This window comes from Aspergillus lucknowensis, assembly GCF_044049455.1.
Source record: "Aspergillus lucknowensis strain CBS 449.75 chromosome Unknown BJX67scaffold_5, whole genome shotgun sequence".
In the NCBI taxonomy this organism is placed as follows: Eukaryota; Fungi; Ascomycota; class Eurotiomycetes; order Eurotiales; family Aspergillaceae; genus Aspergillus; species Aspergillus lucknowensis.
The window spans coordinates 593,412-620,663 of NW_027263549.1; the positions used below are offsets into that span (position 1 = coordinate 593,412).

At 51.7% G+C, this 27,252-nt stretch overlaps 9 protein-coding genes across 9 annotated transcripts; 5 read left to right on the plus strand and 4 right to left on the minus strand.

Moving 5' to 3' along the window:
- Position 1: 1 nt before the first annotated feature.
- On the minus strand, positions 2-4,697 carry BJX67DRAFT_247459 (FG-nucleoporin NUP159). The gene is made up of 3 exons (XM_071026213.1): positions 4,483-4,697; positions 3,725-4,418; positions 2-3,675 (listed from the first exon to the last, which is right to left on the minus strand). The coding sequence occupies exons 1-3, from the start codon at positions 4,564-4,566 to the stop codon at positions 101-103; spliced, it is 4,353 nt and encodes a 1,450-aa protein (XP_070889758.1). The 5' UTR covers positions 4,567-4,697; the 3' UTR covers positions 2-100.
- A 289-nt stretch (positions 4,698-4,986) lies between these two features.
- pup1 (proteasome core particle subunit beta 2) lies at positions 4,987-6,265 on the plus strand. Its single transcript, XM_071026214.1, has 3 exons — positions 4,987-5,304; positions 5,375-5,422; positions 5,502-6,265. Exons 1-3 carry the CDS (start codon positions 5,179-5,181, stop codon positions 6,144-6,146), a joined length of 819 nt encoding a protein of 272 aa, XP_070889759.1. The 5' UTR covers positions 4,987-5,178; the 3' UTR covers positions 6,147-6,265.
- Positions 6,266-6,384: 119 nt separating this feature from the next.
- Positions 6,385-10,392, minus strand: BJX67DRAFT_370172 (class I SAM-dependent methyltransferase; the record flags this gene model as incomplete). Its single annotated transcript, XM_071030883.1, has 7 exons — positions 6,385-8,249; positions 8,306-8,592; positions 8,820-8,821; positions 9,076-9,728; positions 9,789-9,950; positions 10,007-10,076; positions 10,354-10,392. The coding sequence occupies 7 exons, from the start codon at positions 10,390-10,392 to the stop codon at positions 6,385-6,387; spliced, it is 3,078 nt and encodes a 1,025-aa protein (XP_070889760.1).
- A 1,052-nt stretch (positions 10,393-11,444) lies between these two features.
- On the plus strand, positions 11,445-12,479 carry BJX67DRAFT_247672 (uncharacterized protein). The gene has a single exon (XM_071026216.1). It carries the CDS (start codon positions 11,552-11,554, stop codon positions 12,068-12,070), a length of 519 nt encoding a protein of 172 aa, XP_070889761.1. The 5' UTR covers positions 11,445-11,551; the 3' UTR covers positions 12,071-12,479.
- Positions 12,480-15,800: 3,321 nt separating this feature from the next.
- On the minus strand, positions 15,801-17,360 carry BJX67DRAFT_390504 (putative pyruvate dehydrogenase E1 component alpha subunit; the record flags this gene model as incomplete). The annotated part of the gene is made up of 4 exons (XM_071034646.1): positions 17,084-17,360; positions 16,891-17,024; positions 16,381-16,835; positions 15,801-16,306 (listed from the first exon to the last, which is right to left on the minus strand). Exons 1-4 carry the CDS (start codon positions 17,198-17,200, stop codon positions 15,801-15,803), a joined length of 1,212 nt encoding a protein of 403 aa, XP_070889762.1. The 5' UTR covers positions 17,201-17,360.
- A 400-nt stretch (positions 17,361-17,760) lies between these two features.
- BJX67DRAFT_247507 (uncharacterized protein) lies at positions 17,761-20,074 on the plus strand. The gene has a single exon (XM_071026215.1). It carries the CDS (start codon positions 17,947-17,949, stop codon positions 19,888-19,890), a length of 1,944 nt encoding a protein of 647 aa, XP_070889763.1. The 5' UTR covers positions 17,761-17,946; the 3' UTR covers positions 19,891-20,074.
- Positions 20,075-20,087: 13 nt separating this feature from the next.
- On the plus strand, positions 20,088-21,911 carry BJX67DRAFT_344597 (BSD domain-containing protein). Its single transcript, XM_071028276.1, has 2 exons — positions 20,088-21,060; positions 21,146-21,911. Exons 1-2 carry the CDS (start codon positions 20,109-20,111, stop codon positions 21,430-21,432), a joined length of 1,239 nt encoding a protein of 412 aa, XP_070889764.1. The 5' UTR covers positions 20,088-20,108; the 3' UTR covers positions 21,433-21,911.
- On the minus strand, positions 21,912-24,617 carry BJX67DRAFT_344600 (RanGTP-binding protein). Its single transcript, XM_071028277.1, has 6 exons — positions 24,340-24,617; positions 24,244-24,275; positions 24,099-24,156; positions 23,958-24,026; positions 23,875-23,909; positions 21,912-23,816 (listed from the first exon to the last, which is right to left on the minus strand). The coding sequence occupies exons 1-6, from the start codon at positions 24,358-24,360 to the stop codon at positions 22,124-22,126; spliced, it is 1,908 nt and encodes a 635-aa protein (XP_070889765.1). The 5' UTR covers positions 24,361-24,617; the 3' UTR covers positions 21,912-22,123.
- On the plus strand, positions 24,228-27,230 carry BJX67DRAFT_247869 (translation termination factor GTPase eRF3). Its single transcript, XM_071026217.1, has 2 exons — positions 24,228-26,970; positions 27,029-27,230. The coding sequence occupies exons 1-2, from the start codon at positions 24,868-24,870 to the stop codon at positions 27,074-27,076; spliced, it is 2,151 nt and encodes a 716-aa protein (XP_070889766.1). The 5' UTR covers positions 24,228-24,867; the 3' UTR covers positions 27,077-27,230.
- Positions 27,231-27,252: the final 22 nt, after the last annotated feature.

The following is a 27,252-nucleotide window of genomic DNA, read 5'->3' on the forward strand; positions in this document are numbered from 1 at the left end:
AACAAATAACGTATTGCCATTCCCCAGTGCTCCGTGCCGTGACTTGTCGATTTGATCAATCCTTGCGCAAAAATGAACATCTGTGGATGTGAAAAGAATCCTAAATGTCGTCCACACTTCGAATCTTTGATTGTTTTTCATCAATTGCCTTCCTCAAGCTGCCCATAATATGCTGCTTACGCTGCATTTTGGCCTTCCATTGCGTACTCTCTCGCTTACTGCCTAGATCACCAAGGGCCTCCGCGGCCCGAAGCCTGCTACCTTTCGCCGATCCATTGACGCTGGACCGGAAACTCACGCCTCGAGCCGTAGGTTCAGGGGTATGATACGGGCTAATGGGACCATCTATGGACCCACGAGGTCTAGGAGTGGGAGGAATCTTTCCTAGCCCCGTTCTGGGTGTGGCGAACGGAGAACCTTCCCGGCTACTGGGCGCCGCTGATGTGTCGATGCCTAGCTTTTTCAGCTGGACTTCTAAGACATCAATATCGCCGCTCTTGCTTTCAACCATATTCATCATGGTCGCGATCGTCGAAGTAACAGCTTCGACAGTTGGGCGTCTGGTCGGCTGCCGTGATCCATCAGCGCGGGGTGCATCTGCAATCTTTGCCCGTAGAAGAGACACGGCCGACTCAAGATCTGCCAGCTTCGCTTGGATCTCGGCTGATGATGACCGGAGATCTTGTTGGAGGGTTGCCTGCTCGGCGGAAAGAGGCGCGGAAACAATCGCAGCGGTGTCACTGTGAGCATCTAGAGTCTTCCGGATACTAGCGCACTGGTTGCGAAGCGTGAGGATATCTTTGCCGAGCATCTCCCGACAGCTTTCAAGCTTGTCTTCAACCCCTTGGACTCGCTGCTCTTCCAGCGAACTTACGAGGACAGCAACGGCATCGTCCAAGTCCTCAATCTGTTGAAGGAACAATTTCTCGTTCAGAACGCCAACCGGGGTACCCCCTTTCAGAGTATCAACCAAATTAGATTTTGTCGTGTCTTGCTGGTACAAGAGAAAAGCGGACAAGGAGCGTGCATTGATACCTAGAGTGTCAACCATAGAATTGATATCTCGGTAAAGCCTCTCAATCTGGCCTGGTATTCCAGGCTTTGTGGTTTGGCCTGTATAGTCCTGGTGAGGCAAGAAAGGATCAAGCGTAGGAACAGGTTGCAGAGGCCGATTAAGATCTGCGCGGAGTCGCTCGTCTTCATCATCGGACAAAGGTTCTTCTTGTGTCTGGATGGTGGGTTGACCTCGTGGCTGCCAGTCGGGGGTAGGTTCCGGCCTCAGCTGGTTCTCGCGTTTGGCTAACTCCGAGAGGGATGCTTTTCGAGCAGCGAGAGCGCTTCCCGGTTTGTGAGGAGCACTCACGGACCGAATATTTTCTAATTTAGGAAGACCTTGTTGGGTGCGGCTTGGTCGTACGGGGCTCGGAGATCGTGGAGATTCAGAGGCATGCGTCGGCTGAGGAAATAGAGGTTTACTTATCTCTCCGAACAACTGATGTGATTGTTGCCGTCCGGACTCTTTGGGTTGAGAAATCCGGCCAAACAATGGTCCACCCGGACTCTCCTCGGCTTGCTTGAAATCAAACGAACTCTCTGGCGACAATTTCGCGCTCGAGGCGGTTGTTTCCGGCTGGCCCAGCTCATGTGTGATATCCTCCCCGCTGTCTTCAAATTCAGACTCATCTGCTTCGTGAGAACCCTTCTCCGATTCATCTGCGTCTGATCCATCAGGAATTGGGGGGGCCTCTTTCGTGAGGGAGACGCTCGGTCTCGTGAAATCAGGCGGCAGTGGTGCCTTTTCTGCTTGTTGCGAGTTCTCTTCTTTCGGCTTCAGCGAAAAGTCTGGAGGTAGGGGTGGCTCGCTTTCAGGCTCAGGGGACTTGCGTAGAGCAGTGAAATCGGGCGGGAGTGGAGCATCGTCGACGGAGCTTTTAGAAACGTTGGAAGATGCGGATGTGTCACCTGGTCCGTACACGGCTCTGCTGGTCGGATCGGGGGGAAGAGGTGCTTCCGGTATCAACATAGCAGGGTTGGTCTCAGGCTCTGGGGACTTGGGCTGAGTTAGAGGAGGGCTAGCAATTGCAGTCTTTTCGGAAGGGGGTGATGAAGGACTTGGCAATTTATTATCAGTTGCGGTAGTTCCGAACATTGAAAATGGTGATTTGGACGTCTGGGCTGAGCCGAACGGTTGTTGGGTTTGTGCTTGGGATCCAAATGACCCGAAAACCGAAGCTCCAGCGCTAGGTTTTGAGGGTGCGCCGAATAAGGATGGTGCTGGTGCCTTGGCTTCGGGGATGGGCTGTTGGGGAGCGGCGGTATCCTCCATGTCATCCATGGCTTCCGTGGGTGGGCTGGTTTTGTTTGGTGTGGATATCATCTCATCGAGCGTTGAACCAAATGAGAACAAGCTAGACGACTTCTCCGGCTTTGTAGCATCATTAGCGGCAGTTCCATCGCCCTTGAAAGTCGAACCTAGAACGAAGCCACCGGAGCCAACACCAAGGCCGCCGCCTGTTGTATCCTGTGTCTTTTGGGGAGCAAATGCCGTGTTATTGTTGAGCTGGCTGCCAAACGCTGATGGCCCAGAAGTCTTTGCAAAAGGGCTTGAGCTTGTCGGCTGACCGAATGGGGAGGCCTCTGAAGGCTTCGAGGTCGTGAGACTGGCGAACCCACCTCCACCTGCAAACGAGCCAAAGCCACCGCCTGAGGCGGAGCCGGTGCCCGCAAAAGGCAGCGAGCCGAGTCCTTTCCCAGGCGCTGGTGGTTGACCAAAACCAGATTTACCCAATTGCGACGCAACGGAGCCTAATGCAGCGGGCGTTCCGAAAGCAGGAGTGCCAAAGGCCGGGGCACCGAATGAGGGCTGTCCAAAACTAGGCTGCTGAGGCCTCCCTAGAGCCGATGGGCTTCCGAACGCAGGGGCAGACGGCTTGCCAAATGCTGGGGCACCAAAGGTCGAGGTGCTGGCGCTAGCTGAGCTTCCAAAGGCTGGCTGGCCAAAAGTTGGCTGTGTTGTACGCTGCGGTGGTGCTGCCTGCGGTTGCAACGCGGGTTGTTGTTGTGGACTTACTGAAGCGAGACCATGATATGCTATTTTCTGACGAATAGAATCAGAATAAATAAACCACCAGGAACATAATATCCCCTCATGGTTCAGTAAGAGGACATTCGGCAAAGGGGTTGAACTTTCATCGATGTCTTCCCCCTGAATTGGAGATATCACGACTTCTGAGCTTGAAAGATCGACTCCTAACCCTATTACTGAAGTCTCATCGTTAGAGTCCTTCAGAGGTACAGAGGCTTTCTTCGCATCGTCATTGACTTCTGTCGTCACAAATAACCCCACGGTGGTCTTAGCATTGTCGTCACTTGCTAGCGGGTGGTCGGACCGCGTGACTAGCCCAACATCGGCAGAGGCTGTGGACGACACTATTAGAGCGTCTTTTAAGTGCGGTTTATAGTCCCGGAGCCGACATATGAATTGGTAAGCGGGTGCACGTTTGAAACCGAAAGGACTAGCCAACTCGGGTAGTTTCTGAATTAAGAAAGGGGCTTGCTTTCTTCTTGTGATAATATAGTATGAGGACGACGGCGTTAAGCCCATATCATCTTCCGAAGCGTTTGGGGTGTAAACCATCAAGAAGATATCATTCTCAAGCCAGGCGAGGGAAGATACTGAACTAGGTTAGCCATGCTGAATGGGACTTTCTGTAGCCAAACTTACCGTGACAGGGATCTGTAAGATCGGGAGGTCTCGGGATTAGGTCCTTCTGGGTTCCGTCTGGGGTCATCTGGAAACCAGATCCATCGGCCAGACCTGCTACAAGTTGTTTCCCTTTGTTACTCCAGCAAATCGAACTAACTCCAGTTTTCAGAACGTTCCCATTCGGTCCCGAAAGGAGATTCCCCGCCTTAAGGTCCGCAACTAAGAGTTCGCCGCCGGTAGTCACAAGAGCCACCAGAGAGGAATGAGAGTCTTCCGCATGCGCAGGGTTCGGGGCGATGAATCGGAAAGTGGCGCCATTCGTGGGAATAGATATGGCGGGCTGCGCATTTGGTTGTAGGAGACTCCCTGTCTCGAAGACTGAAAGACTAGGGCCGTCCTCTGTGGCAAGCACCAATGCGCTGTCACCAAAGGCGAATGCTATATGCGTGGGCCGTCTTGGGAGGGAGATTGTAGCTTGAGGCTGAAACGGCTTTGTCTTCACCTTGTCCTTCCCAGTGTCTGCAGAGATGGCTGCTCTGACGGCTTCGGTAGGCGAGATAGAAAGAGAATCCGGTCCCGCGCCGACGACTATACCTTTAGTAGCCGCGACAGCGAGGAGGGTCGAAGTAGGCGCAGGAAGCGCGTCTGTGGGCCAGGGTGTAGGGAGCAATTGGACGTTGCTGTCGCTGGAAACACCTTTGAAACCGACCTCCTATTCTCCGGATTAACGAGCGCCCTAAGTGAAATAACGGAGAACGAGTATCCAGATTACTTACCTCCGCGAAAAGATCCGGAAGTTCAGGTCCCAATTCAGTTGGAATATTCCCCGCAGGGTTTGAGATCCCTGTGCGGAAAGCCATCCTAAGTCTGTCTAGACCGGCCGATATAGAACGAGGGCGGTCGCCTAAGGATAAACTGGTCTTTGGAGCATGGGGAGAGAAGGAACTCGGCGGTGGCGAAGGGAAGGGTTGACGCTGGAGAGTTGTTTGAGGCTCCGATTGAGGACCTGCGCGAAGCTAGAACTCTTCCTTTCAAGTTCAGAAGCAGGGGGGTGAAGAGGAAGGGTAGAACGCGCAGAAATAGAGGAACGGTCGCAGTTACGCGCCACTGATGAGAGCCTGGCTCACGGGATGGGAAGCATGCAACTGAGACTCCGAGCAGCCTCGCCTATTCGGTTGCGAACTATCAAATTCTTGGGGAACAAAAACAGCAGGAGCTCTGGGCACGGGACTGATGTTAGCCTTGACGGCCTGAGGCATCAAGGACTAGGCGGCGGGAAGCTTCGTCACTCCAAAGACCAGAGCCTGGAGTCCAGCTCTCCGGCTTCAAGCTCGTTCTCTGCCAGCTCTTCCTCCTTTCGATTCACCCTCTCGCTTCCTGTCTCCTGATATATTCTCCCCATACCTCTCAATACAACATCTAGCTCCAAGCTATTTCTTTGGTTTCCTCGTTCCCCGCCGTCCATCGCCGTGATGACCGGCTTCGACTTCTCCAACTACAACCGCAACGCGGCTCTCCAAGCCAAGGGAGCACCGGGTCCGAAAGCCACAAGCACAGGAACAACAATTGTTGGCTGCATATTCGATAATGGAGTTGTGGTTAGTCCCCTCAGATGATTGCGACATTTCTGGCGGATGAAGCTGGGTTCATGCTGACTGCTCTGTACAGATTGCTGCAGATACCAGAGCGACCAGCGGCCCCATTGTGGCAGACAAGGTATGACAGGATTGTCTTAGATACGGGAGAGGCGACTCGAGATTTGTTGTCGCTAACCGTTCGATTTTCGCCGGATTAGAACTGTGAGAAACTGCACTACATCGCTCCGAAGATCTGGTGTGCCGGGGCCGGGACAGCTGCCGACACTGAATTTACCACCGCCCTCATCAGCTCCAACATTGAACTGCACTCTCTTTCAACGGGACGACCGCCGCGAGTAATCACCTGCATGACCATGCTGAAGCAACATCTATTCCGTTACCAGGGACATATCGGCGCGTATCTGGTCGTTGCGGGTGTTGACCCAACTGGTACTGGTCTCTACACCGTGCACGCCCATGGATCAACAGATAAGCTCCCCTACGTGACCATGGGATCCGGTTCGCTAGCAGCCATGTCCGTCTTCGAGTCGACGTGGAGGCCTAATCTCAACAAGGAAGATGCAATTGCCCTGACGTCCGAAGCCATCAAGGCTGGTATCTTCAACGACCTCGGATCTGGTAGCAATGTTGACGTGTGTGTGATTGAGAAGGAAAAGCCCACTCAGCTTCTCCGTAACTATCTGAGGCCCAACGAGCGTGGCCAGAAGGAGCGTGACTACCGCTTCGCCAAAGGCACCACAGCCTACCTGAACGAGAAGGTGTTTACCAAGGAAGATTTGAGGAAATATGTTACGGTGGAGGAGATCTCTGGGGACCCTAATCTGATGGAGGTGGACTCGTAGATACACTCGATGTTGGATGAGTGGGCATTGAAGAACAATTCAACCTCCTTGATAAACTATAATCTCAAGGCTGGAACACCAGCGTATCATTGTTTTTTCACAGTACTTCGGAATGAAACATGACAACCTAATTTCAGCGTACTGCTCTTGTTCGTGTCCCCTGAATCAATGGTCGGTATATTTAAGGCATGAAGCTTCTATCTTGAAGGTGCATGCATCTAATGTAACTAGTTGTAGTCTAATATTGGGGATCCTTGTCGGCCTCCATCATGGAGGCGACAAGCTCCGGCTGTTCCACCTTCCGCACAACACTCCAGATATAATTATACTGCTCGCTGGACAAGTGCCGCCCTTCCCTCCGAAACCGTACCACACCAGCATGGTATAAAGCACGCACTAGCGGCGGCCGGATAGGCGCACCGTGCTTGTTGAGAAACAAGTAAAGCCAGCGAACCAATTTAAATGCCCGGCGTGGAGATAATTGCTCTGAGCATGCGAAGGCAGTCGCGAGCGCATGGACGATCTCGAGTGAATCGTGGGGGTCTGGCTGGTCTGCCGGTCGGGGGGGTGCGTCGGGGTCCTCGCCACCTGGGCGATTCCAGGAATGCGAGATGGCGATTTTGAGATGTGTATGCGCGCGGAGGATACGGATTAGCGTCCAGACGCTATAGGTATCGCCGGTTCGGGCGACATTGAGTGCATGCTTGAAAAAGGCTGCGCTTGTGACATCCATTTGGCGGATGACTAGTTCCATGTGACGGAAGTATGTGTGGCGGCCGACGTTGTACGCATGGAGGTTGGCGAACATGTCAGCGAAGGAGCGAAGTGAACTTTCGTAGAGACGTAGAGCTCGCTGGGCCACATTGGCGGATTTGTTGCTCCTTTTTAGGTCGTTTGCTAGTTTTTGTAGGTTGAATGGCAATCCTAGGTCGTTGATGTCTTCGGTCAGAGTAGTCCACAGATCTTCTTCTTCATTATCACGCCTCGCCGAGTCATAGAGCCTATAGAGCTGGGTGATGGTCGTCAAAGCCGCACCCGTGGCCGCCCATGAGTTCATGACATGCACCGCCCAAAGACGTTGCAATATCCGATGCCGGGGGGACATCGGTGCAAGATGTGATGTAGAGTTATGAAGGACTCGTATATGGGTCCAAGCAGGCGATGTGGAAAGCGTAGCCGCATCCCGCAGTTTAGCGACCCAGCTCGTCCATCTTTCAACCAGGTCCTTCCTCTGGGAAGAGACCAAGTCCTCGGTGACGGAAATTATTGAATGCGACACTAAATCCGCGTCGAAAGGCTGTAAAAATCTGACAATATGCTCACCATGGCGCTCTCCTTTAAGTTCCATGCATTTCTCGAGCGCTCTTGTAACAAACTTCGGCATCCACAAGTTTGACATGGTCCGGTTGGTGCCTAGCATAATAGCCCTGGCGAGATTATGATAGGTTGACTCGCCCGTCTCCAAGAGGATACCGAGCCAGGTTTCAACGATAGCCTCGTCCAAGTCCTTGGGTCCGTAAACCTCACACTTGGTGATAGCCACCCACATGGCTTGATAAGTCTTGAGCGCTGCCCATAATTTGTTCTTGTCTTTGCGATTCCTATTGACCGGGATGAATATCTTCTCTAGTATCGCTCTAATGTCTTCCGGGGGGACGAGCCCGAGTTCTAACCCTCGCCGGAGGGCGTAGACCGTGGGGTTCATGTAAGTCAAAGGAAGCCCGGCAGAGATATGGTGCTCCACGCATCCAAGGAAGTTCTGTGCCGCGGGAACATTCAGATGCGGATCATTCAAGAATAGTGCCACTTCGGTTCCGTAAGCCCTGCGCTTGACGTATCGCGACATCAAATTATCGAGCATCAGGCGGCTATACTTAGGTTCCCGGCGGAGGTCAATATTCAACGAGCGAACCGCATCTTTCAAATCCCTCACTGTTCGGTATTTTTTCAGTTGCTGCCCAATAGGCCGCCCGAGCGCGACTCCTTCATCCTGATTCCGAACAATAGGTGAGCTGAACAGCGGGTTCGCCCAATCAGTAGAGCTCAGATTCTCATTGTAGGTGGACTGGGGTTGTGTGGCATAATTCAGGGGGAGTCGGTCATCTATTAGGTCAAGCTCAGCATTTGCGATTCAGAACTCAATGTCAGAGAGCCAGTACCTGGTGTTCGCTCCTGGCCATTAGTCCACTTCAGATGTTCCCGTCCATCGCGTCCAAACAGACATGCGATATCGTCAAATGGCCCCGTCCCAGCGACACTAGCCAGCGCTGTATTCTTCCGTTTAGCCAGACGTCTTCTGGCTTCCAATGGTCCGGGGACTCGACTCTCGTAGCGTCGTTGGCCGTTCGTGAATCTCCGAAAAGTTGAGGCGAGTAGCTCGTCGCTGATCCATACATGCTCTGTGATCGGATTTGAAAATGAGAAGCTAGTATTCCGATAAGCGCATCTCCCCAGAGACATGATGGATAAGAGTCATTCGAGCAATTGGGTGCTCGGAGCTTATGGCAAGATCGTCCTGCGAGCATCTCTCCATGTTGGGGAGAGCTGGTGTTTTTAGATGACTAAGCCAGTTCCACTGTGTTGACCGAAGGTGGTAATATCACCTTTCTCCCGCGTCTCCCCGCACAGTCTTGCTCTGGTCCACTAACGATACTGAGTCAATTTTTGACTGACTTCTATTTATATGCACATATCCTAGTCCTTACATGCAGCGGACAACATGACCATGTCAAGGAAAACTGGCATCAAGAACGAAGCAAAAGTGGCACGCCTTTCAATGCATATATAAACACCCAGACCATGCTCTCCATAGTAGGTGGCACAGTTGTTTAGAGTATGGATAGAGAGATGTCGGGATATCCAAGGCTCGGTATAGAAACAAGTGACCTTAGCTTACTCGTTCCCCAGGATGTGGTTTTCTTCCTATGACAACGTGAAAATTGAGATAAGCATGAACGCGGCGATCCTGGACACTTTGCCGGACCTGAACGAGAAAGACCTCGATCTCTGGCTTCGACCATGATAAGGTAGTCAGAGGCTTATACGACCACCCTGACAATGCATCGAGTATATTTGACTCATTCCACCTACCAATTTCACGGAGATGGGGGTCGGAGGACCAGGGATTCACGGGCGCCTTGAATATGTGTTCTTGAACGTCGACGAAGCCGACATCTCTCATTCCACGCGCAATACGGTGGGCTACCCGGAATTGCCTCGGAGGATCTGTTGCATGGCCTGAGCTAATCTGCAAATCGCACCAGTCTTGGAATGGGTATGAACCAATTTCATCAGTAAGTGGTGGCATTGTCCCATCGTCACATCTGACCATGGTATCGAACTCGTGGCACTCGGTCCAGCCGCCGGGCTTGAGGTGACTGAACATTTTCCGGAGGAGGTCTTTGTAGGATGAGAGAGCACCAGACAGGTGTCCTGAATGAATGTAATCAAGAGAATTGTGATTCCAGAGCCATTCGTCTTCGGTGCAGTCGTCGACGATGAAGTGAACATTCTCGGGCACTTCATCGGGTTGGCAAGGGGAAAGGTCGGTTCCTGTGATCTGAGCATGTGGGAAGACAGATGCTAAAGATAAGTGTAAGAAAACGAGCGAGACGACGAAGAAAAGCGCAAGATAGAACTCACCCAGCTCTATTGGCCATATTCCAGAACCGGTTCCAATATCCACAATATGGCGTGGGTCTCTCAAAGGAGCGAAGAATAAACGCCCTCCGGTCAGCATTTTACACATGTGATGCTGCATGTCCAGGCGGTCCATTTCCCTCTCATCATTAGGGTACACATATGCTAAAAGCTCGGTCAGAGTTTTAGACTTCTATCCAACAGAAGAGATTAGGTCATACAGCCTTCATGATATCTGTGGTATGTACGACCATTTTCCACTGGATATTGGGTTACACTCTCAGTCAAGGACTGGGTATCACTAGAGTATATGGGTCAGCAGAGTCGCAACCAGGGAGGGATGGCTGCCTCGCTCCTCAAGTGTTCGAGCACAGTGAAGGAATCAGAAGGCAAGTGACTTACTATTCGCGACTCGACGCCTGTGGCATTTTGTATAAGTAGCTACCCAACCCGAAACGGAGGGAACGGAATGCAAAGTCTCAGAAACAAAGAGTCACATCAGGACTACAGCAAACTCCCGACACTTGGAAATAGCCATCTGGGCACTGGAAGAAAAGAAACAACTCACAAGGTGTCTTCCACCCGTCGTCCTGGTGGACCTGGGCATTTGGCTTCCGCGCCAGCTCTTGCGATGTGGGGTGGAGTCAAAATAATCTGGGCCAGTCGTATTCAGATCAACGACGAGGTGAGAGGAGCCAAGTAAATTTAATCGAGAGAAAAGGGGAAGATAATTGAACCGAATCTGAACTATGGCGTTGGGTGGGAGTCCAGAAGGTCAGATAGTTGTAGGAAAGCCCAGGTCCCAGAGAAGAAGCAGGACTCGTATAGTATACTGGGGGTGCGCAACTCAAGACCAGACAGGAACGGCATGAATCTTGACGTCTCCCATGTGGTGGGCCTGAGCTGGAGGAAATTTAAAGAGGAATCTCGCCCAGACCTTCAGGAGCTGCATTTTGTGGAATCAATTGCGGTGCTCCTCCCTAGTCGCCCGTCGGCAGAGAGGGAGGGGAAGTGGGAAGGGGGGCTGTCAGTTTAGTCTTTTCCTTTTTCTGACGCTGAACCCGACAGCCTGGATTAAGTTTTGCCTTCAGCCGGAGCCTTCTGTGGTTCCCCTCACTAACCTAAAAATAAGGGACACCATGAGTAAATAAGGAAAGACGGGAAGTGGACTGAAATCCTGAACGAAAGAGAGGGCGAGGCTGCTACGGATGCTTGTGCTGGGCATGTCTCGCATAGTTAGGGGGCTTCGCGATATCAGGCAGAGATTCCATCAATTGGATCCTCCTGTCTTCCAAGACGCCCGACCGAGCTGCCGAACCAGGTCTTGCAGGCGAAAATTGTGGTAGGTTCTGTCAAGCGTCCCGAACATTCATGATTATTGACCCAGGCGGGCGGTTCGGGCGGCCGATCTCACCACGGATTGCACCACTCCATCCACAAGAAGACTATGATTATGACGACAACTCGAGCGTCAGCGGAGATGCCAATCATCAAGCCCTCGTCATGCTCCAGAGGTTTCGAACTGTTCGATGGGATTGTACTGCTCAATGATGCATTGTGGCGGTGATTCCAAATCAACCCCCCTCGGAGAGTTTTAGTTGTTTTCTGCAGCTCCATTTGGCGAGGATGGGCGCCGGGGGTCCGCTGAAAGCTGCAGGCGAAGGATTTCCCAAGCATGAGCATCCCCGCCAAAAGGTGACACACTGACACCCCCGGGGCCCAGAGAGACCAACGGCCGCGGAGTTCACGAAGGGTAAGAAAAGGACATGGGAGTCCTCTTCTTTTCCAGCCCCCTACCATCTAAATCACCAGATCGAATCGACAACGCTGTGAGGACTTTCGATCATCAAATGGACGACGGAGAGGACTTTGAGCAGAGAAGACGGAGTCTCCGTCGGATGTATCAGATCTGCATGAATTTTTCTTTTTCTTCGTCCCCTCCGAACCCCCGCTGGCGTCTGGGATCGCCAAGTTGGACAAGACGCACAGGCGCCCAGTTCCATGCTGCTGGGATTCAGGAGGTTTTCTCACCGAAACATGACGAGGAGCACCAGCCTCCAGTCGTTTTTTCGCACGCCCGGGACCCCAGAACCCCTCATCAGCAGAATGAGGTTATATCCAGCAGGGTTTCAAGTCGACTTCTATTGGCACGTGCCGCTTCACCGTCACTTCAGCAGACAGCGCCGGTTTCTGCCCATTCTTCAGCCTGGTGCCAATGGAAATTGGAATTAGAAAGCTCTTTCCCGAATGGGATTCTGGCAGCTTCGACCTCGGGAGCGCCCTGAAACTCGCAGGATTCAAGTTCCTGTGGGGCGGTCGTGCGAGATGTGTAAAATACGGGACGATCTCCAGTGGGCCAGGCAACCCAATGACGGGGAGCGCCACACTGCTGGAAATTCTCAACCATGGATCGCCCCTTGAAAGATGACAATCGCTGACCTGCGCGACCACGGAACCGGAAATCTCCGCGATCGCAAAGAGCTCATCCAAGGCGAAATGACCCAGTCGTTAGCCAGCACTTCCTTGGTCAGGGAGGGCCTTGTCCCGCTTCCAGCCACATTATTGGCTCAAGAAAGAGATACCCCTCGAGCTCAAGACCCAAGTCAGGTTCTTCCTTGCGTTCCTCTGCAGAGTTTGACGCTGATGATGTCGTCCAATTATGAACGCAGCTGCGGTCCATACTCCATACCCATTACCCAGACTGTCGGATCCCGACCCACTCAATCCTGGCCTGTCGGGATTCACGTTCCACCAACTGGGCATCATCTCATTGTCAAGCAACTGACCACTTCAGTGACTCAAAAGTACCTTGAATTTCAACTAAGATGAAGGAGGTCATCATCTAAGAACCCATGCCTGCAGACCAACTCATTCAACTACTCATCAACAGCACCCCTTTGCTTCTCTTCTCTCTGCCCGAACATAAGAGCTTTCGGCAATGAATTGACGCCAACTCTCTGCGTCGAGTCAAATTGCCATGTCGGGAGGCAAATATCCAGCTGATCACCTTGATCAGCCCACTTACACCCCCCAGGCATTTCCCCGTTGACTAGGAGGAACATTACCACGGCAGACCGGGCCTCCTTTCAACACTGGAGCGGCATGTCAGTCGATCTCGACATTGTCATTTGCTCAAATCGCATATTGTCAGGGGAACGAGACTGCGTGCCTCGTTTCAAAGCTTTCTTGCTTCCTGCAGCTCCCCAACTGTGGGACTCCCCAGTGGCATGTCGAATCGAAGGGTTCATCTTTCTGGGCCATGTCGGGAAAGGGAACGGAAGGGATCGAATTCGATCACCAAAAAAAAAAGAAGAAAAAGTGAATTGCAGTAATTGGTCTGCTGTTTCGTTGTCCTCATCCACAGCAGAGCAGGGATTTCCCTGATAAGTGAACTTTTTCGGATCAGCAGCTTCTCGAAGAGAGCAAAAGATTATTCGCCCACGAGTGTTGGAAATTCTCCTCCTGTTCTTTCCACAGGAAGGTAACGCTATCAAGGAGCCAGCCAAATCAAGCGAGTCACGACCGCTTCGGATTTGATGGTACAGTGTCTCTCAGCAGATTGCTGCGGTTCAACGTGAGCGGATGTCTGTGAGCCGCTAATCACCAAAACATGCCTGAATAGTACCGGCAGGGAATGTCGGAGGATATGTATCTTTCAGCCATATATTCTGCAAAAGCAGCATCCCGGGCCCTTTGTGGAAAAGATAATGTTACCCTCCAGTGAAATAGTCAAGCCAGCGCTCATTATACCTCCACAGAGCCAAATATAATGCAATTGAGCCGACGGAGTCAAGTGCACAAACTCCCAGAGCAAGGAAACTGAGAGAGCCTTCAGATTCTGAACGCTATCACCAGCCAAACAGTCGGACTTCGGACTCCTATCCGTGTTGTGATAGATTTATGCAGTACGGGATGGCCCGATACGCCATCCCGGGCTGCGAAAGATACCCTTTATCAGGGTGATGCTGACGGCGAAAATTATTTGTTGGTGGGGTGTTGGAATGCCTATCGGAGAGTATGAACTGGTGGTTGTGGGCCTTTTTGCCAGACTTTTTTTATCTGACAAAACTCAGTGGACATACAAAGACTGACGAGGTTCTTGCTTGACAAACATCCGACTGACGACTGAGAGGGTGAGATCGAGATTTCCTTCTGCCAGCAGGGTTATTTTCACGCTCCCGAAGGTGAGCGAGAAAGTTCGGTAAATGAAGGATCCTGATTCCACCTTGAGGCAGTGCAGTCCGAACGCTGCACAACTGCTAAAGCTGATCCTGCTGTCGCCAGTGGCCGCTGGTCATCTGTCGCAGGCCCGCGGTCCCAGTAAAACCCGCTCTTTCCGTTAGCTTTAATAGTTCTCCCACGAGACACACATCCCCAGGCTCAAGAAAGCAATTCACTCGACCCCCCGGGCGGACAGAGCAGGGACATGTTGTGGACCTCTGCTGAGCAGTGAGCGTGGGGAATCTTCGCCCAGGCGCCCCAGGCGCACCCCTGCGTCCAGGCGAGAAGAGAGTCCTTCCTAGACGGGACTAGCTTTTCTTCACGGCCTGGCCCTGCTTCCTCCAGTCCACGATGATTACTTGCAACAAGGGCCCATCTGAGGACAATTTACCGAAAGAGGGAGACCTGGTCTGTGACCTCTCCAGCTTGGTTCCTCACTCAAACTGCCCACGTCAGTGCTTGTGCCTTCTCAACTCCGCCGACCATACCAGCACTCCGCTGCGAAATGACTTGCTCCTCCAATAAGGTCTAAAAATACCAGGAAAAGACTTGAATCTTCCTGCCGGAAGTGAACGATGCTTTTCGTTCGTATCCATAGGAAACGGGAATTTGGGACTTCAGGCTCGAAAGAAAACAAACTTAACAACTTCAATTATTGACTTTTGGGGGGAATTAGCGACATCGGCCACTCTCAGAACATCCGTTCAACTAGGTCAGATATTCACAAACAGCTGTATCACCTCTCCATGAGCTGCGTCGACTCCCGACTACCAGCTCCCGGTGGATGTTTGTTGCTTGATTTAAAGGACCCATTCGCCCGTGGAATTCCTTCAAGTTGATAAAATATTCTGGACCGTCCGGATATTCTCCTCCATCGGCTTGACTTTGTCCGTTCTTCATCAACTGTCAGCAAGCCTCAAAAAGATTCCTGTCATCGGAATTCGACACGGTGCATCCCACCTTGTGATGACACGAATGTCCGTCTGGATTTTGGGTACTCCCTCCTGGTGTAGCATAGTGTGCGCACATCCAATAATCTGGGCAACTTTTTCCCATGGGCCCTCTTGACGGGTATTGTTAGCATCATTACTATTTATAAAAGGCAGTCAGCCATGATACTTACGACACGTCGTTCCGGTGGCGTGGAGTGTATACTCGAGGCCGGACTGCTGCATCAATTGCTGGATTTCGGCGATCTGCTTTGAAAAGGATGCGCTCTGGGATCCGACCTGCCAGAACATGAGCAAATCGAATGCTTAACGGGTCGTCTCATATGTCTGTCCTGAAACTAGGGCCCGCTTTCAACTGATCATGAGAGTGAGGAGGTTGGGATGACCACCTACTGGGACCACAGAGAAATCGACAGTGCAGACTGCGGGGGTTGATAGACTGGCAAGATTCGTCGCCATCGCCGTGCTTTGCATCAAATTAGTCTTGAGATGAACTTCTGTTTGCCGTACTTGATGGTAACAAAGGCGAGGTTCACCCGGCTCCTGAGAGGCTTTATTAGTATTGCTCGACCCCTTACTCAGCCAGCTAGCTTTATCGTTACGAAGTTGCATGACCTTCCAGGTGTTGGTTCCCACCAAATGAAGCTATTGGAGGATGAGGGGACACAGGCGAGAACGGTGGAGTGATCAATCTGATGGTAGGAGTACCATGGTTGCTCCCGCTCTTACTACAACTAGAACGGTCTTGTGCTCAACCAAGCTTCACAGCGAGTCGTCGGGAGATTAGATGAACCTACAGGACTGTCCATTTCTAAAGTAACTACTTTAAGAAGGTTCATTATGTTTATCCAGGGTAGTAGGTCTCGTCGATTGTCCTCCCGCGTCGCTGGCTCGGTTCACTACCACGGACATAGATATCTTGGAACAGAACTTCTGCTTTAAGCTCGGGTTCAGGTGATTTTTCGGCCTCCGCAACTTGCTCGGCAATCTTCTTGCGGACACTTTCATCAATCTCCTTAGCTTGGGCCTCCGTGAACACAGCCCAATCGATCAAATTCTCGCGGAGATTTGAGATTGGGTCATTTGTACGTTCCGCCTTCAACTCTTCTCGAGATCGATATGCTGTCCCAGGATCCGACATGGAATGCCCAGCAAATCGATAGGTGGTATACTCGTATAGTAGGGGACCGTTTCCAGCCTGAACATATTCTTTCCCGTGTCTGACAGCTGACAAAACGGCAAGCACGTCCATGCCGTTTACTCGCAGACCGGGTATGTACTGGGCCCGCTTGTAGTAGTCTGTCATTGCAGAAGCTCGATCGGCCGATGTGCCCATGCCATATTTATTGTCTAGGGCCAGGATGTCAGCATTATATCAGAGTTACGGAACTTGGTAGTCTGTAGGGTATTCTCGGTCAACATACTCTCACAACCGAAAATCACCGGCAAATTCCATAGCTTCGCGAGGTTAAAAGCTTCATGTACCTGTCCTTGATTCGCCGCACCGTCACCAAAGAGATTGATTGTTACATTGGGCTTCTCGTTATACTGCTGAGCAAACGCAATCCCAGCTCCGAGAGGCACGCTGGCGCCCACAATTCCATTTCCGCCAAAAAAGCTCTCACAGAACATATGCATTGACCCTCCTTTCCCGTAGGAGATACCGCCCTGACGCCCAAGAAGCTCGGCAATGATGGATTTTACAGTTCCACCGCGCATTAGCGTAAACCCATGGGACCGGTATGCGGTGATAAGCTTGTCATCGCGTGTAATTGCATGCTCGATACCCACGGCGACTGCTTCCTGCCCTGTCGATAGGTGGCAAAATCCTCGAATCTTGCGGTCCTTGTAAAGACTGTCGGCCGCCGTTTCCATCCGCCTACGTCCTCTTTATTAGCCGCCAAACGGACTTGTGTGTGACTGGTAAGACAAACCTCACCATCGTCATGTCATGGTACAACTGCTTTAACTGCTGCTTCGTCGTTTCCAGAGAAGATGGGGGGGGATGGAAATGGTATGTTTCGAAGCTACCGTCCGGTATCGGTACGCTAAATGGCTTATCATCTTCCTAAATTGCGCGGGTGAGATGTGATTCTTTCAGGCTCTGTCGGAAGAGAGAGAACTCACGGTTGGAATATCCTCTATATTGGCGACGTGAGCTAAGAATCGACAATTCAGGCCAGACGGTCCACGAAGCTGAATGGGGGAAAGAGTCCCCTTCGGCCGGAGCGTTCGGGGTAGCATCGCTCGCTATAGTGGTGTAGAAAGGCTATTGCACGTCTCCGCTCTAGGTAGCTCACGAACACAGCGCATAAGCTCCTGTGATCAATATGGTATCGTCGAACTTGATGGTTTTTTTCGCATCTAGTCCACGTGCGAACTTCGGCCACAGCCCACATATAACGTCACGTCATGACGCAACCATCAGTCATCAAGTTCGTCACCAGGAAGGATGCTTTCTCGAAGTATCGTACATGTTCGATGTGAGCACCTGATTCAAGCTGCCATTATCGGAGGCCATGGCATAACATGTCTTTCCATGCAATCCACGAGCTCTCGAAAGTGTGGGATAACAAAGAAGTCTTCCTTTTGGCGCGAACTCAGAACGCAGATCTGAGAATAGTTCTGTGCTAGTTGAATGGAAAGATATCCCTTGCCTATGCAAGGGCATCTGCTTCAATGTCGAACCAATTCTGAGGTGCTCCCAACGCCGAGCCCCGGTGCCCCGCCCAGAAATCCAGTTTCCCGTCGAGGAAATACAAAGCTCAACGCGTGCATGAGACAACCGACGCGTCGACGCGTTCTCACCCCCAACCTCAGGCAACCACCGTGGACTTCTCAGATCGTCACCTCAAAAAGAGTCCATCGTGATTCATCATGGACAGTTCCCTCCATCCTCTATGCCACAACCGGGATCAAAGCAAGAACCACATCAACGCCTATGGATCTTGAAACTTCACCAAATACTGCTTTCTGTTGTCTGAGTGGCGATGGGACAAGGAGTCGGAGGTAGAACGACAAACCCTAGACCTGACCAATCCCGCACCCCTGACAAGCCGGTATCATCGAGCAAGTTGAAGAGAGCTCCGGCGAGACTAGGTTCCCTACCAGATACCCCAGCAAAGACACCAGCTTCGGCTCCCTCAACAGCATCAACAGCAAAGTCTTGGAAAAGAAGCTCCACCAGAGGTGTGCAGGACCAGCCGACCTTGACGCAAATCGACTTCGTGACGGTATCCCAGAATCCAGATTCGGACGATGAGCCCGATTATATTGGCAAGTCTGATGGGAATTCTCGTGAAGTGATTGAAATCAAGGATGATGATGAGGACGACTTAGAAGAGGGTGATGATGATCCAGACTACAAACCGTCCTTTCCTTCAAAGTCGACGCGTGCCCGCAGTGCTAGGTCTGACAGTGGCCCTTTTAAAACGAGAATATCTTCCAACAAGAATGATGGAGACTCGAACCGAGGGTCTCGTAAAGGCGGCGAGAAGAAGTACAAGGAAATACAAAAAGACGACAAAACTCTGACCCAAATGAACTATGTACGCCGGATCTTGATTGGGTCCGACGACGAGGCCACGATGGAGTATGCTTATATTACTCCAAAGAGAAAGGACTCCGGTCGCCAAATCGTCAAGAGCGACGAGACCGTGGATGAGCAGCAAGATCAGAATTACAATCCAGGACCCTCCAGCTACCATAAGAAGAGAAAGTTGAATTCCCGTTTCGGTACCAAAGAGTCATCTCAAACAGCACACCATGGAGAAGCGAGAGCTTCATGTTCTCCAGCTACACCACGAAAGGGCAAGAGAACTGAGATACCCTCTTCACAGTCACCCGAGAGTCCAGGGATCGCATTCATCACGGCCTCTCAATTCCGCGATACCACTCTGTCTTCGCGAACACGAGGTTTTAGGACTCTCAATGATCCCTCCATCAAGGGGGAATCCCCTGACTTGGACGACCCCAACGATGTTCATGAGCTTTGGGAGCAAATGGCATCTGCCGACCCTAAGCCGTCGTTTTACGACTCGAAATCTTCACCAAAACCATCACTCGCTCCGGAGAAATCAATAGAAAGCACCCCTCTTGAGCGCTCAACGCTTCACGGCGCATCTGCTCAAATTGAGCCCTCACGTTCCGAACACCGTCCTAGCTCCACGCGCCGGACAGTGATATACGAAACAGATGCAGAGACAAACTACAGCGATCTTGAAGACGACTTGCCAAATGTTCCAGGCTCGTCTCCACACAAGGGAAATGAAGTTCCTAACGACAGGGTAGACCTCGAAGCCGTTCCCAATTCTCAGGATATCGAATCTCAGGAACTTCCGCTTCCCCCTCTACCCGACCAAGATGTTGAATTTGGTCCCCTTACCTCCCAGTCAAATCTGCTATCAGATGCATCAGTATGTTACCGGCGACTTCATCCAGTCACGCAGTTTCCGTTAGACCCAGTCCCAAACATCAATACTCAGAAGATGGCGGAGCTGTTCCCAGAAGAGTCCAATGGCTTGTATACGTTGACATCCCCATCCCAATTATCAACACCACCGGGGACTCGCCTCACGCCGCATTCCAAGGCGAAGACAGAACCTGAAGATGAGAACCACAGCCAGCCCGATTCCCAAGGGGTGGATAAAACGTCCGCGGAGGTCGTTCCAGAGTCTTCGCCAGTCGAGCAGCATGAGAGCTCGAGCAGGCATGGACCGGCTACCCAGGACGTCGTCGTGCAAGTTGAGTCCTCGCAACCAGTAGACCGAATGCACAGGCAGGGGCCGGGCGGGCGGGATTCTGGGCCTCCTCGGGGAATACTATCCAGAAGCCAAATATTGACATCCAGCGTCATGGAAAGTGTTCAGATCCCAACGTTCTGGATGAACAGCCAGGATAGTGTAGGCGAACCATACAGCTTGCCGGATACATGATATTAGCGTATATAGACCAAATACACGAATAGAGTAAAAATATCATAACATTCGCCAGGGAGGAACAGGGGGGTAAGGCGTTCCACTCTGGGTTGTGTTTCTCTTGAGTCCGGCGGTCGGGCGATTGTTGGACCGTGCGTGCGGGCGGAGCTGCGGCGGACATCATCATCGTCAACTGTTAACAACCACCATTTCTCCCCCACCACAGCGCGAGAACAATGGATATATACGATCACGTCCAAGCAGATCTATTCTCCTCTAGCGGCTCGGCGAAAAAGGAAGAAGAGGACAAGAAGGATGGATCTAAAGAATCCCAACCGTCCGTCGATCTGAACACCGAGCTGCAGGAGACATTCCGCGCCTTCTCCGCAAGCCCCTGGGGCTCCCGACTTGGTGGATTATGGGACAACGTGCGCAAACAGGGGGAGAGCTACTACGAAGGCGCTCGACAGGAGTATGCAACCGCCAGCGAGGAGGCCTTCAAAGGGTTTTCTGACTTGAAAGACACCCTTGTCGGACGGACAAGGGGCCTTTCACTGAGCACAGCATTCAACTCTGGCTCCGCAGACCGAGGGACTACGGAGGGCTCGTTAACGCCTACAGAGACCCACGGGGAGGATTCGGCCAAGGGCGACCAGCAGAAGGGCGGCACCGACAACACCCAGCCTCCCACAGGCGAGAGTTTCCTTTCCCGGTTTAAGGCTGAGGCGTCACGACGACTGAAGGAGATTGAGAGGGCAGAGGAAGCAGCGGATGAAGCAATTCTACGATTTGGTATGAATATTACCCAAAAACTGCGTGAGGCGGTTACCATCCTTCCACCGGAGGAGGAGTCGGGGTCAAAGTTGCTCTTCGAGAGTAAAGACGCTGAGGGCAAGAGGGTAATCCACGCGACGCGTTTCGAAGCGCAGCTTCACGTTATTCATACCACTCTTGACAGTTTCCTCAAGGATCCTGCCAGTGACAAGTGGCCAGACTTCAACAAGTCCTTCAATGTTGATGATAAGACTACTGCCATCGCCGCGGATCTCCAGAAGTACCCTGAGCTGCGAGCTGCGATGGAAAAGGTTGTTCCTGAGAAGGTGCAGTATGCCGAATTTTGGTCCCGATACTATTTCCTCCGCCTCGTCATTGAGACGGAAGAGCAGAAACGGAAAGAGCTCCTTCAGGGTAAGCCTTCCTAACCCAGTCCCAATCTTGGGTCCCACAACAGCTTCCGCAACAGCTTGCTAACGACAGACGTCGATCTTTCCAGGTGCCAACGCTGAAGAAGAAGTAGAAGTTGGGTGGGACGACGATTCCGACGATGACACCGACTCGCCCTCTACTCCCCAAGTCTCTGAGAAAACGAAGACCACCAAGACCGCCATTACCGAAGCTTCCGCCGATACCAGCTCCCCAAAACCCCGTCGATCTAACGATCAGGTCTCCCAGGCCGATAGCGAATCGAGCTACGACCTCGTTAGCGGAGCCACTAGTCGGACCCCGGCCAGCCCCAAAGAGAACTCCAAGGAAGACGACAGTGATGACGACTGGGAATAGAGAGCTTTTCTTTGCGCTGGGCCGGCAACCCACGAGCTTACCAGCTAGTACATGGCTCGACGGGAATACTACACCGTGTAGATCCGGTCGATATGGGAACTGTGTAGTTCTATCTGCTTCAGCCACTGGATGGTCTGACAGATACAACTATCCGAGGTAAAGGAGTTAGGTTTGGATTGTTTATATGTTTCTTTGTCCTTTTTAGGGCGCTTCGAGGACTCTCTCTTTCTTCTTGCTCGATTTCTTTCTTTAGCGATAATCCTCATGATATCAGGTCGTTTATATCCCATGGCTGTTCTCCTTGAATATACTTGTTTCCCCTGAGATTATTTTCTCACATTGAGTGGTTCAGGTAGCACTCTGATTTTTGCAGTCCAACATTGCTTTCTTCATGGCTTTGTTGCCGTTCGAGACTCCAACCAATATATATATAATCATATGTTTGCTGTCGATAGAGACAGCTTCCAGGAAACACGAGTCGTAGTATTGAAGAACTAACTTCTTATAAAGATCTAATACATAGCATCTATAGTATCTTCTAGAGCTACTGTTTCTTTCATTCTAGGGCCCTTCTACATGGCTTCTGGGGAACCATTTGTCCAACGCACAGTTCTCCCAATGCTCGAAGTAAGGATTACCTTATCGAATCCGCCATTATCAAGATCATGTCCGTTAAATATAGTAGCTCAAATTAACGAGACTCCCTCCCCGGCCTTTCTTCAGAATGCACCGGAGAACTCCGCACACCACTATCACGCCTTGGGTGATGTTGTTTTGTAGCCGTCCGTCGTAATTGCGATGGCGTCTCTGGCGTGTTCTCCCTAGAACGAAGTTGATACCCCCGCGGTCCTTCACTCGGCGTGTATGGTACTTCGCTTAAGTCCCGAGCAGACCGAATTGAACCCTCTTCGGCAGTCCGACTGTACTGATAGTCCTCGCCGCGTCGCTTAACAGGGCTTTCGTCGTATGGATCCCAGCCTACCCTTCGCCTTGCATCAGCGCGAAGCCGTTGCCGGTGTTGCTCGTCGCCACCGGCACCGGTGGTTGAGGACTCTTCGAGGAAAAAGTTGAGAAGCTCGTCGCTGATAGAAAGGTGTGACTGTTGTTGAAACTGCTGGAGGGACATTAAGCGTACGAGTGTTTCGAGGAGGGAGAGGGAGGTACGGATATGATTGAAGAGAGGGTTGGAGACGGTTGTTGCGGCTTGAGGATTTCGTTTTGATGGTGGGGAGGCTGGACTAGGGCTAGGAGGGTGAACGTCTGAATTTACCGAGAGCTCCGCCATCTTCCCGGTAATGGGTGATTTAGGGGTTTCGCTGTCTGATTCTGTGTCTGATGTGTCGTCTTCGTTGTAGACTTCGAAGGCTATCCATTCTGGATCTAGGTCCCTGGGGAGCCGCCATTCGTCGGGGATCGAGCTTTCATGGAAGCTGGGATTAGAAGGGTTTGTACCAGATCCAATTAATTGGGCGTCTAGCTGCGCCTGTATTTCGTCTACTTCCTCCTGATCTGACCTGTGGGTAGGACTGAGATCGGTTGTATCTCGCTCAACCATCCGACGCGGCGGTATGGCATTGATGTCCCGCTTCAACAGCAGGACTGGATTGTTTGTTTCACCTTCAGTGCTGATGTTGAGGATTTTCCCCGTGTCTGCGTAGAATATCTTGGAAACCTGATGGATCGGCAAAATCTCACGTATCCCCGCGGCTTCAATTCCTTCGTAGGCGGGAGGTTGGGGCTTATTCTCATCGAAGGTATGGACCCGCCCATCATCCAGATCCTCTATCAGCACAATTTGGTACGCAAACTCACTAGCCTCCCCGTCAGCAGATAGTTGCAGCGGCTGGATTCGACCTTGTGAAATTGCTAAATCCATAGGAACTCGCCGGAGCTTTAAGCGTGCCTTGTGCATGACCTCTTTCCATGTAGCTTCCCGGATACCCTCTTCGTCGTGGGGGCGGAGGTGGCTGGCGAAGAGCATATACATTGAGAGGGTGAATGTGGGGCCAATCTGGACTGCCTGCTCGGGGGAAAAGGAATACTGTGTATCGCCAGCAGTGAGAAATGTGCTGGCCTGCAGAAGCCGGGAGGGTGATATCGATGCGGGTAGATTAGTTGATAGCTTCGCTCCGGAAGTGGTGATAGCCAGGTTCATGAGGGGAACTGCATCTTCGATGCGAACCAAAAGGTTCTGAATGTCTTGTATGATAAATTTGATAAGCTCCTTATTTCTTGAACGATCGCGCGGCGACTTTCCCCCTTTTCGACCCTGTTCTTCCGACTGCGCAGCAATAGCTAGCCGTTGACCAAGTGACTGGATATCGAGCCGAAGGGACTTGGTAAGGGAAACTGCAGACTCTAGAGATGTGTTGCCTCGGGCAGCACTAGATTTCACTGAAATTATGCACGTACCACAGTGCCCAGCTATGTAGAGCTACTTACATCAACTCAATCATGTCAATCGCCGGGGAGATGACCTGTCCGAATCAGTTTCAAGCCTGGAAGAGGTTTGTGGAAGGACTGACATGGATTTTACTTTCTAGCCGCTGTTGCAGCGCAAGCAATTCGTCTCTCTCTACGCTCTTCTCGGTATTCTGAGGCAGACGTAAGGTGGACGTGGTCAGCTCTTTATTCTCAGCATGACGGGTCCAAAAGCTTCTACCTACTTGCAGCAATTTTGATGATTGGCGGATGGCGTAACTGGCCGTGATAGCAATACCAGACCTATTGAAATAGAATATCAGCGTACGCTGCGCTGCAACCGTACTTTTCCGGTGGAAACTGGGTCGTGGGGATGCACCCCATACATACCTGATGGCATAGTTCATCGCCTGCTGCGTGAGCTGCAAGGGGAAGTCAGTGACTGTGATAGGCATCATCTCCCGCACCACTGGCGGAGAAGCTTACGCGGCTCAAGAAAGCGTCCATCTTGAGATTACAGGCTCAATTATCTTGCTCTCCAGAAATTACGCTGGAGAGAGTCTTTGAAGAAACACCACACACTGCCGGGGAGTGGGGTGTTTGGTGTGGCGGCCCCTGACTTATCGATAACAAGCCACTGTGGCGGGAGCGTCCAAATCGTGCCTTGGTGCCTTAGAATATGGGGAGCTTTCATTTGCCTCCCTTGGGACCAGGCGAGAGTTTTCCTCTCTTGAGTGACGCATAATCTCGGTGTCCTCGATTGTCGGGCGCAGATTGGGCCAACCGGCCGCGTTGAAGATTCCTTTCCCGCCACAATCGCGAGGCTCGAGGCGGGGAAGAGAGGCGGCTGAGTCAGCCGTGCAAAATCCGAATTTAACGAATGTGGCTTGGGAAGAAGACGATGCCCCTGCATCTTCTCTTATTTTTGTGCCACTCTACCCCTCTCCCCTTCTCCCCTAATCTTGCATTGTCTTGTTCGAGCGGCCGCCTTTCTAGTCTTTGGACGTATCGAACATGGCTAATCAAACCCCTGATTCTTGGGAAGATGAGCTCTCCAGGCAGACCGAAGGCGTGAACCTGAATGCCAACACACAGTCGCGCCCTCAGGCTCAAGCTCCCTCTTTTCATCCCGGAGCGGCTACTTTCCAGCCGGGAGCGGCCACTTTTGTGCCTGGGCAAGCGTTCCAGCAATACGGCGGGGTTTTCCCCCAATACGGCCAGCAGCAGCAGTATGGCGGATACCAGAACTATGACCAGCAACAGGGCTACAATCAGTATGGGGCATACGGCCAGCAACCTGGTGGCTACAATCAGATATACAACCAAAACTACGGTGGTTACCAGCAGCAATCATTCTCCCAGCAATCCCGCCACGCCGCTCCGGCCGCACAGGAACAACCCACAGCCACACCCGCACCTGTCCAACCCACACCCAAACCTGCTACCACCGCCGCCCCTAAAACCAAGGTCTTGTCTATTGGTGGCGTCAGTAACTCTCCCGCAGCACCAAAAACCAAGGTCCTCTCGATCGGTACCCCGACCCCCTCCTCCACCACTCCCTCCTCTGATTCTGCCTCTCTTGCCGATGCCAAGGGGCCCGCCGCTGTTGAGGCTGCCGCCAAGGTAACGGCTAACAAGGCCGTTGATAAGACAGAAAAGAAAGCGGAACAGAAGGCTACTGCTAGTGGCAAAGCTTCCCCAACCCCATCGGGCCGGGACAGCCCCGGCAGATCGAGTCCATCTCGAGCTGAGTCCGCCAAGGAAAAGCGTGATGCAAATGCAGTAGCGCTAGAACAGCAAGCCGATGTTGATGAGGATACGTTGAAGGAAATCTATGGCGAGAAGAAGGAGCACGTCAACGTCGTCTTCATTGGCCACGTTGACGCCGGAAAGTCCACTCTTGGTGGTTCTATTCTGTATCTTACCGGAATGGTGGATGAGCGAACCCTAGATAAGTACAAGAGGGATGCAAAGGAAGCTGGCCGAGAGACTTGGTATCTCTCTTGGGCACTTGATCTGACCAACGAGGAGAGGGCAAAGGGGAAAACCGTCGAGGTGGGTCGTGCACACTTTAAGCTTGATGTACCAACACCGGAAGGTATTGTTGAGCGACGCTTCTCTATTCTCGACGCTCCCGGCCACAAGTCATATGTACACCACATGATTGGCGGTGCCTCACAGGCTGATGTTGGTGTCCTCGTTATCTCCGCACGCAAGGGAGAATACGAAACTGGATTCGAAAAAGGTGGTCAAACTCGAGAGCATGCCTTACTAGCAAGGAATACTGGTGTCAAGAAGCTTATTGTCGTCGTGAACAAGATGGATGATGTCACCGTCGAATGGAGCAAATCTCGATTCGAAGAGTGCACGGTCAAGGTCTCAAAGTTCTTGGAAGCTCTTGGCTACAAGAAAGATGACCTGACTTTTATGCCCATCTCTGCCCAGCGTACTCTGGGCATTAAGGATCGAATCCCCAAGGATATTTGCTCTTGGTACAGCGGCCCCTCACTTCTTGAATACCTCACAAACATGAAGATGCCTGAGCGCAACCTCAACGCACCTTTCATGATGCCAATCAGTGCTAAATACCGAGATATGGGCACTGTGGTCGAAGGGCGTATTGAAGCCGGGGTTATCAAGAAGAACGCAAGTTGCATCATCATGCCGAACCGCACGAAGGTTGAAATCACGGCCCTTTACGGAGAGACAGAAGACGAGATTCCGAATGGTACTTGTGGTGACCAAGTTCGTATGCGTCTCCGGGGTGTTGAAGAAGAAGATCTTCTCCCTGGATTCGTAATGTGCTCCCCCAAGCGTCCGGTTCACTGTGTCTCTGCCTTTGAGGCTAAAATCAGAATTCTCGATCTCAAGAACATTCTGACAGCTGGCTTTAACTGTGTTATACACGTGCACTCTGCCGTCGAAGAAGTTACAGTGGCTGCTCTGCTTCATAAGCTCGAACCAGGCACCGGGCGAAGGAGCAAGCGCCCTCCACCATTTGCTAGCAGAGGTCAAACGATCATTGCCCGTCTTGAGATTACAAGTTCTGCGGGTGCTGTCTGTGTTGAACGATTTGAAGATTACAACCAAATGGGACGATTCACCCTCCGGGACCAGGTACGCTCTACCTTCGCAATTCAGAAATTTGGTTAGTAAACTAATAACTTCGTTTTAGGGGCAAACCGTTGCTATTGGTATGATCACCAAGCTCATTGATAACTAGACGACTCAATAAACATCAAAACCGGCCCGTCTGTAAACGGTAATGGCCTCTCTGCTTTGTCTCTCCTGTTATTTGGTGGTGGTCAAAGCATTCGACTACGAGGCTTAGATCTATTGATGATCATGAATTCTATTTGGCATTTTCTTTTTTTATAGAATTACTCTTTTTCTATCACT